The sequence below is a fragment of the Danaus plexippus genome, chromosome 26 (assembly GCF_018135715.1).
Source record: "Danaus plexippus chromosome 26, MEX_DaPlex, whole genome shotgun sequence".
In the NCBI taxonomy this organism is placed as follows: Eukaryota; Metazoa; Arthropoda; class Insecta; order Lepidoptera; family Nymphalidae; genus Danaus; species Danaus plexippus.
The window spans coordinates 186,123-195,475 of NC_083554.1; the positions used below are offsets into that span (position 1 = coordinate 186,123).

Here is a 9,353-nt window from a genome sequence, read left to right on the forward strand (position 1 = left end):
TGTTTTCAAAAAATGTGACACAAGATACCTAATTATAGTTGGTAGCTAACGAACGAATAATAAAATATACTCTGGATAGAAAGAACATCTCCTATTGACATTGAAAAAAATATATATTGCGGGCTATAGAGAAAAAGAAAAATTGTTAACTAGTGTTATCAATTACACAAATTGAGACTAAGAGTAAGATTCTTTCATTTTTAAGAATAATACATTATAGAAATATTTTAATATGTGCAACTCACTCGACATGAGCCAGTTTCAAATAGATACTGAACAAAGAAAAAACTTACTGGACTTGAGCAGGACTGGCCGCGGAGATACAATAAACACGTACAATAGATTACGTTTTATTTAAATAATATCTATAAAATAATACAAATCATTGTAACACAGACTGGAGAGGAGACAGAGTACAAACATTACTAAGAGGAATGAATCCAAAACTGTTAAGAGAGCTCACACGATGTTACAAATCCTTATTGCTGTCCCGCCGGCCGCCAGCCACGAACTATTCACTTTACGACATCACTACTTTTAATCGTTGTTATTAAGGAATTTAGTTTCGCCGGGAGCCTCGCCGAGGCATTGAACATATACTGATAGTAAATATTTATAAACATCGCCTCCCTTGTGTTGTGGAATGTAATCCAGATATCAAACTCTCACGATCCAACCACTTCACACAAAGTCAGACAATTATTTGATTTCAGTAAACAAATATACCTCTGATGGCGGCAACTGACGACTAATACCTATGTTACTTTATACCTAAGTTATTTAATGTTATATAGCGGCGAACTCGCCTCTAGCTAGGGGCGATTCATAAACTATTCAAACATAACCAAAGTTAGTTTCGTTCAAACCTCTATAGTCCTTAAAGCATCTCGATAAGCATTCAACGTTATATTGAAAAATACATTTATCATTAATCGATTACACAGAAGCACTAACCACTATCTTATCAGTAATGAAGACTAATTCTAAGGAATAAAATATATTTTGGTATAAAATGTTCCGACTTATTAAGGATACGTGCGGAGAAACCCCTCGGTCTGCAACCTTCACACACCGCGGCATGCAGGCCGGTCAGCCGGCTGTCACGGAACATAAACTAGAGGTGTGCCACGTTACAGCCCGCGACGCGTGCTTCAAAGTTAATGTGCTGACTGTCCTCGTCGGGTATCACTCGCTATTTTTACCATAAAAATATGTAGTGAAGAGAAATGTTACATTTGATTATATACGAATTTGGCAAACATACAAGACGCAGGTAATCCAATGTAAACACAGTGTTGTCGGTCTGTGCTGTATCTGTGCATGTGTTCTGTGTCTGCTGGGCGGCGTTACTTCTTCTTGCTCTTGCCCAGTGTGAGTGTGTGCGTGCTCTGTGCACTCTGCGCCTTCCTTCTGTTGAACTCTATGGTGTCGTCTTCTATCTTCTTCCGGAGTTCCTCCAGGCGCTTCTTCTCCTCTGTGTGTTCTTTCTTCAGTTTGTCGAACTTGGCGTGAAGCTGGAAACGGATGAGTGGGAGAGAGGTTAGTTATAATATAAAGATAAAATATTAAAAACTATAGATATCTGAAAAATCATTCCCAAGAAACAAAATAAGCACCCGTCAAGAACACAACACTCAAATGATATACAATATATACCATGTACAACCAACACATTCCATTACATGAATCTTCATTATGTATATTAATAGGGACTGTCCCTTACGACAGCACATTCTAAAGACATTTCTTTAATAAATACTGATGTAAATCTTGGGTTCAAACCTGTTGCCAAACATGGAACAGGTGAGTGTACATGTGATTTATTTAAAATGTAATAATATATGTATATGAGACACCTCTTTCTCGGCCTCCTTGAGTTCGGCTTCCTTCTCCTTGACCCGCTGGACGAACATCTGCCGCACCTCGTCCGCCTTCTGCTGTAACTCCAGTAGGTGAGCGCTGCGCTTCTGTTCGAACGTCTGCTGGAATGACACCTGGAACAGACAAACAACATCTCATTGAAATGACACACATAATCTTAGAGTAATTTAAGGAGACGAGTATTTTTTATGGGCATTTCATTAATGCATACAAATCTGAATAAGAAAACAAATGCCTGACGTCCATTTAAATGTTTATTGATTCTGTGTGTAATTATAAATGGCAGAGATGAGTCTCGGTCGACGGACTCTGATGTGTGGACTAGTGTGAGCTGAGTACTTTCCAAGTCTCAGATGAAATCATAATAAAGTAGCTGTGTAAGTCTTTTCATTTCTTAAACAACATGTTACTATTTCTTATAATATAACACTGCCAGTTCAGAATGTACTTGTTCCCTGTGTAGTATGTGTGTACATCCTATCTGTCCGAGTCCCATGCTACTATACTCCTCGTCCTCACAGGTTTGTTGTCAGCGTCTACGTCTGAGAAGCCCATCTGAGCGAGTCTCCTTCTCCGGTACAGCTCGTAGTGCCTGGCGTGCGTCTTGTCCCTCATGTCCTCCATGTTGGTGCGGATCAACATCTCTCGCAGCTTCACGAAATCGCAGTGAGACTCGTTCTCAACTGTAAACATGTACCGTATAGAGCTTTCCAATAATATGTCAACAAGTTCAATAACATTATATGTAAGTTACTTCTCTTTAGTTCGACTGATAGTTAGTTTTCTATTACTAATAATACACTTTCTACTAACACTAAATTTTACGATTGACATCGACCGAGTGAGTTCCGGAATTAGCGTCAGAGAGAAATGAATACTGTTACATAAATATATATTATACAGTAACCAACCGGAAGCGGCATCTATACACCGAGCACGTGACCTCAAACATAATTTTACGATTATGCCGTGGTCCTGCGAGAACTACACGAAATTTCTGGATAAATAACCCATGGCTTGTCGTGAGAGCTATCTAACATAGTCTATACAGCGTAGGCTGTAAAATTTTAACAAGATCCCTGGCACGTATGTTTTCGTGTCCGGCCTCACCTTGCACGGTTCCCCATGGGTATTGGCGGGCCCGCACCGTCTTATTTCCTATCTTGACGAAGTCCGTGCTGCCAACCACGGCGAAGGGAATGTGTGTGTTCATGGCACCGTTCACGTCCGACACCGAGTCGTCGTCCACAGGGAATTGGTAGATCTCGACTCCGTTGGCCTGAAGCTCCTGGATTATCTTCGACTGGAATTACAGTTTGACAATTAAATAAATAACATTCAAAATTCCTACTCACATCTACGACTTCCAGGAACCCCTGACTGGGACTCCTAAATAGCTCAATATTATTCCATTTGGGCGATAATCTTAGTGTATTATTAATTCCTATTACAAATATGTATAATTATTAAAAAATGTGGAAAACTAGTAAGTTAAAGCAAAAGTAACTATTAAGTTTTTAATTTTGAGTTAACCTTAAATTTCTGCAGCTCAGTCTTTGATATGGTGTCAGCCTTGGCTATGATAGGAATGATGTTCACTTTAGTATCCAACTTCTTCATACACACGAGGTCGATGGACTTGAGCCCGTGGCCTAAAAACAATATTAAAACATTTTAGTATAAAATATTCACAAAATAGTTTGATATTTAGTGAATGAGTAAATGTAAAAAGTATTAATGGCCTGCAATGAATCAACGAAAGGAGCACACCGCTTGTCCTGTAAAGTAAGTGTTCTGTGTATGTATTATGCACCGTTACTGTTTGTAATCTTAGACTACAATATATTTCCCTTAAAATACAATCTCAAACTTTAAAAAATACAGTTACATTATTATTTATAAATATATTTAATGGCGGATGGGCTCTAGTTTGTATAATCGAAAGTCAAGGACAATAAACAATCACGTCGCGTCCCACTGAACTACTAATCATTATTCACTTCCCATTTGGTAGTCACTTTGGGGTCACACATGCTGTGTGTGTTCTGATGCTACATGGACATGCCGCATACATACTAAACGATAAATGAATGCAGTAGTAAGACATATTTAACTAATTTAGATGACAACCAGGTTTAAATTGTCGAGTATTATAATATATAAAAAACATTTTTTTGAAAACTTACTAGAATCTCTGTTAACATATCTTTGAGGAAAACACACAGTTGCCTAATAGGAAAATGAAAACTAACCTGTAGGACAAATAAAATAAAGACAGACATGAAGACGACTGTCATGATAGGATGGTAGAGAGCGCTTGATCTTCAGCTCCTCTTGGAGGTAGGCTTCAAATTGAGCGTCGATATAATCCACCACCGCTTTGAAGCTGTCTTCTTTATTAACTTGATCTCCATAACCCACGGTGTCACAGATGGTCAGCTGAAATATTGAAGCACAGATTTCTTTATGGTAAATATTAATCCAATCAATTATTTTAAATATGATAAAATTTTTTATTGTTTTCAACTTATGTGGACAAAGTAACATAGCTAAACCTGATTGAACTATACTCCCACCTTAAGACGGACATTGCTCTCCTGCAGTTCATATGTGTGAGCCTTCAGCTTTACAGTAGGTAGGTTGTGGGGGCTTGGAGTTGACTCAAAGTTAGTATTGAACAGTGAGTCCATCAGAGTCGACTTCCCCAGACCAGTCTCACCTTTACAGTTTGCAATATTTGTTACTACAGTACTACAAATATTTAAGGAAAATCTAACATTATAATAAACTAGATTGAAACAATGCTATTAATATAATTACTGAATAGATATTGTAATTAACTTTATAAGGAAAGACTTATAATTAAACAAAACAAAGAATATTTGTTGTATAGTTAAGCAAGTGTATCAATTAATTTTATGAGTTAATATTAGCACGGGCCATATCAAACTTAAGCAATGAACACGTAATTAGTGAGTAAACAGATTAATGCAGCCGGTGGATAGCGGACAAGTGATTCATTACTTACCAATGCACAGGATATTGAATACGAATCCATTCTGAACGCTCTTATTAACGAGCTGATCTGGCAGACTGTCGAAACCGACATGCCCTGACAACTTCAGGGTACGCATTGCAGGTTCAATCTATTAATGATCAGAAAAACCGTAAACACTCTATACACAGCTTCATTAATGTACAAACAATTTTATAGTCCGTTGTTTGTTTTTTGTAAACGGAATGTTATTCAATAGGATAACATTCCATTCCACTATTCACGAATTAACAAACACTGATTGCATTTTATAAACACAAAAAACAAATGGAGAACGCCCAGGTTTTGCAACTTTTGAAATGAATAATAAAACAAGTTAAAGTTAACTTTAGTTACATATAACAGTAAAGATATATATAAAAAAAGATTTAATATTTGTTTTGCTATTCCTTGTACTTAAATTTGAAAAATAATAAAACTTACTTTCACAGGGCCGTTAGTATCGATAGCCGCCATGTTATCCTTTCTACGACAGATAGTGACTAACACTGAGTGAAGTTTGTCTAAATTTAATTTTGAAGTTCCCAGTCCCTACATTTGTTATATGCAGCAACTTCAGGCCTCAAGACATACAACTATACCATAATGATTTCGTAGAAAGTTAAAGTTTTAAAGATTAAAATAAAAGTAACAACGATAAGAATAAATAGGATTTTTTAAGTTTATTAGTAATATCCAAACAATATCCAATTTGAATATTTATTGTAATTATTAATGTAAGTTGGCAGTTCTGCAGGACTATTGCTAAGTTTAAATATTTACCAAAAATTAAGGGTAATATATATTTATATATTATTTCTTAAAATAATGAAATGATTAAAAAAATAAAAATGTATGTATAGAGTATTCTATCTAGTTGAGATAAATAAATATATTATCAACTTTTAAGATAATTAGGGGTTCTTATTAAAGCTTTGAAAAATAATACATATTCAAGGTAAAGGAAATTTTAAAATGACTTAAAAATTTAAAGAATTGATTTATCGTACTTAAAGAGAATAAGCAGTGCTTAAATTATATTATTCTATCTGCTATCGATTTTCTGGGTAATTTTTAAGTCTCCATCATGTTATTGTTAGCAACACCGAAGAAATCCAAAATGGCAGAAGCGACATTGGTGCGTTATCATGTGAGCCGATGAAATGATGTTTTCTTGATTTTTTTCGTCGTGAGTGAATAATAAATCTTGTGAATAAGTGAATTGTGACCTTGTGAACCATGGTGGATCTAAAATCACCACCTTTTAGTGACATTAAAAGACCTGAAGAAGTCGTCAGGATGACGACCAACGATAGCCTGAAATTCGCAGTTCTCATCGGTCTGATTGAAGTTGGACAGGTAACCAACCGAGAGGTGGTCAACACTGTACTTCATTTGGTAAGTACTCCAAATATTACCAGTCTATTTGCAGGTAAAAAAATTTTCGAGTCTTATCAGATTCGTCTTGGAAGAGTTGTAAGCGAATTTTTATCGTTAAACATTAATAAGTGGACCTTATTAGATTTACCTTAACAATGGAATCAGCAGTAAATCTAGTGTTGTAGAGTGTCGCGTCTATTTTGATTGTTTTTATCGATCGTGTTATGTCGGGAATGTCAGGAGGAGCCCGCGGCTCCGGCGACAGCGGCCGGCGAGCTGTTTGTTTTGATCGTTGCATTGTCGTTTGACACGTTGTTCACACACTACTCTTATAATGAAGCAGCTGAGCTCGTGCCGTGTAGACTTTTATTTACTAAATGTTTTTGTAAAGAGAATAATTCATCCTATATTATCTAAATGAATACAACGTCTCTTAAAACTTAAATTACAAAGTACTTTAGCAAGGAGAGAAGTCAATCAGGGTTCTAGCATTAGCTCCTCGATCGTTCACTTATTTGCTCCTAATCAATTTAATTTTGTTTTGGTGATTGTTATCTCTTGATTGTAGTATAATAAATAAAACTTGTGACGAAATACAAATATGTATATGTGATGAGCGATGCAAAACATACAATACACACTAACACTACTTGTCAAAGTGTTTATCATTTCGAAACATCGTTATTTATTTTAATGGTGTGCTATTAAAGAACTCGTGTAACCGTATTAAAATAAAGTCGCTCGTTATCAGTTCACAGCAGAATATTATACTTTCTTCGGCGATGTGTTTAATAATACAAATTTATTTTTGAGAATGTATACAACATTTTAAGGACAAACTGAGTGTTCTTTTACTGAACTGTCGTACGTCAGTAAATATTCAATAATCCAGTATCAGTTAAGAATGGACATTTATTTCATTTTGTGTTTATCAATTAACATGTGGATTGTTATCTTTAAATACGTTATCGTCTCATTTTGTATGAGACATGGAGCAGTTATGTTTTTAAATTGTCAAAGGACTCAATAAAATATTCAAAGTAATATTAAAACAGACTTCAAATAGAAAACGTGGTTCGTTTTCTTTTTGTTTGAATCAAATTGTATCGAACACAATAATGATGAAAAAAAATCGATACACCAACACACAAGTCGAGTGAACATACGCTAATAATATTCACATTTGAATCGAGGAAGTCCTTCCGCTGTAGGGGTTACATGAAAGTAGCGTCCTATAAGATATTCCGTAATGTCTTTATCGAGTTATGAAGTGTGTGTGAAGCCGCTCCTGATGCGGACGTCGTTTGTGTTATACGTTATAAAACATATTATATGGTCATAGCAATAAAATAAGCTGTCGTCAACACATGAATGCGTTTCCATTGTCCTTCACGCTAAGTTCAAACAAGAAACGGTTACGTAACTAAGGACGCTCCGGTCGCCGGTCAGAGGAAAGTTGATTTTATTGCGTGACCCCATGGAGTTTATACGAGGAATGTCCATTTACAGATTATTTATGGCGCATGTAGAACGAATTATTGTCTAACCTCCTATTATAATTTGAGTATAAATATGCTTCGTATATGTATTGTTTTACAGTTTCTTAAAATGAGTGAATGTTTTTTATTTTGGTACGATGATAAAAATGTCTCTATAACAAAGTATTGCAATAACCATAAAGTCAATTCACGTACGCCGACCGTGTTGTCGATAGTTGAAAACCAATGCTTCGATTTTAAGGCGTTTAAGAATCTCTGTAATACTAATATAATTGCATAAATAGATTGTTAAAATTATATTTAATAACTTTAAAACTACAAATAACATTGGTTGTATTAATTTGCGATTTCATTACATCTAGGAAACACTCGATTTAGCTATTCATACAACTAATTGTAGAAAATTACTCAATATCTGTTCTAACTTACAATTATATTTAACATTGAATTCAGTTCTGATCGTTTCCCATACAAATGCAAGTTATTAATTCCTGTGTATTATATATTTTATCATAATAATTCTAAATTATCCTTAGAAAGTAACTTGTTTAATTTTGATAATACGTTGGATTAAATGCTTACTGTATGTAGACTACAGTCAAAGATAGAGCGGTTTACCATTAACAACTGTACTGTATTGTATGTATACTTTCCCCACTTTGAAGTGAGGAACAAGGTGTGATCGGCAGGATACAATAAAGATTTAAAAATTTAGGTTAACGAAATAATAGTTCTCTGATACGGAAGGAAATAGTAACTGAAACAAGCAAGAAACGTTTACTTATACGTTAATATAGACTTCGTTTTAACAATCTAGAATAAGACAGTGATTGGTTCAGTCAATAGTACAATTGGGCTTAATTCAAATTCAAAGTATAAAGCCACGTCACCTTCCGTCGCTAGAGTTAATGATTGCATTTTACCTGAAATCCCATCAAAAAGGCGGCTTCTGATGTGTCGATTGAGTACGAACGTCTCCTTACCACAACAAGCATCTACTATTTGATGCTTCGCGGTTGTGAATCATTAATTACTTATTATTATAGAAATAAAATAAATTATTATTGTCATAAAGATAGTTGTGTAATGTACTTCTAATACATCTATTGTTCTCACACTGTTATAGGATGAGGTCGCAAGGATTTAAAACTAATTCATTTACGGAAAGATGCTAAGACCGCAGAGTAAGTAACGGGGAAACTATAGTGATTATATGACGGACTATAACATATGGAGCACTGAACATGTCGCGTATCTGTGATAGAAATGTGACGAGACGAATGGCAGATCGAGAACTCGTCTCGAGTGCTGTGTCTCTAATGTAGATATTGAATCCAGTGTTGACGCCTAACGATACTTAATAGCAATGCCTTATATATACTGTCAGGCCGACCATAAGTCTTGAAAATGTCCATATCCAAATATAAAACTTTGTTTCAAGCAAATGACTGCGCTCACAATGCACACAACTCCATAATTCATTCTTGTATATGTTTCCATAACCGTAACAATACTCTATTAACATTTTGCGCTATAATATTATTGTCTGTATTATTTAT

At 35.2% G+C, this 9,353-nt stretch overlaps 1 protein-coding gene across 1 annotated transcript; it reads right to left on the reverse strand.

The window, feature by feature from the left end:
* Positions 1 to 334: 334 nt before the first annotated feature.
* LOC116774310 (septin-2) lies at positions 335 to 5,478 on the reverse strand. Its single transcript, XM_032667005.2, has 9 exons — positions 5,360 to 5,478; positions 4,910 to 5,027; positions 4,458 to 4,600; positions 4,134 to 4,320; positions 3,415 to 3,533; positions 2,992 to 3,184; positions 2,401 to 2,564; positions 1,857 to 1,994; positions 335 to 1,514 (listed from the first exon to the last, which is right to left on the reverse strand). Exons 1-9 carry the CDS (start codon positions 5,390 to 5,392, stop codon positions 1,347 to 1,349), a joined length of 1,263 nt encoding a protein of 420 aa, XP_032522896.1. The 5' UTR covers positions 5,393 to 5,478; the 3' UTR covers positions 335 to 1,346.
* Between the last annotated feature and the right edge of the window lie 3,875 nt (positions 5,479 to 9,353).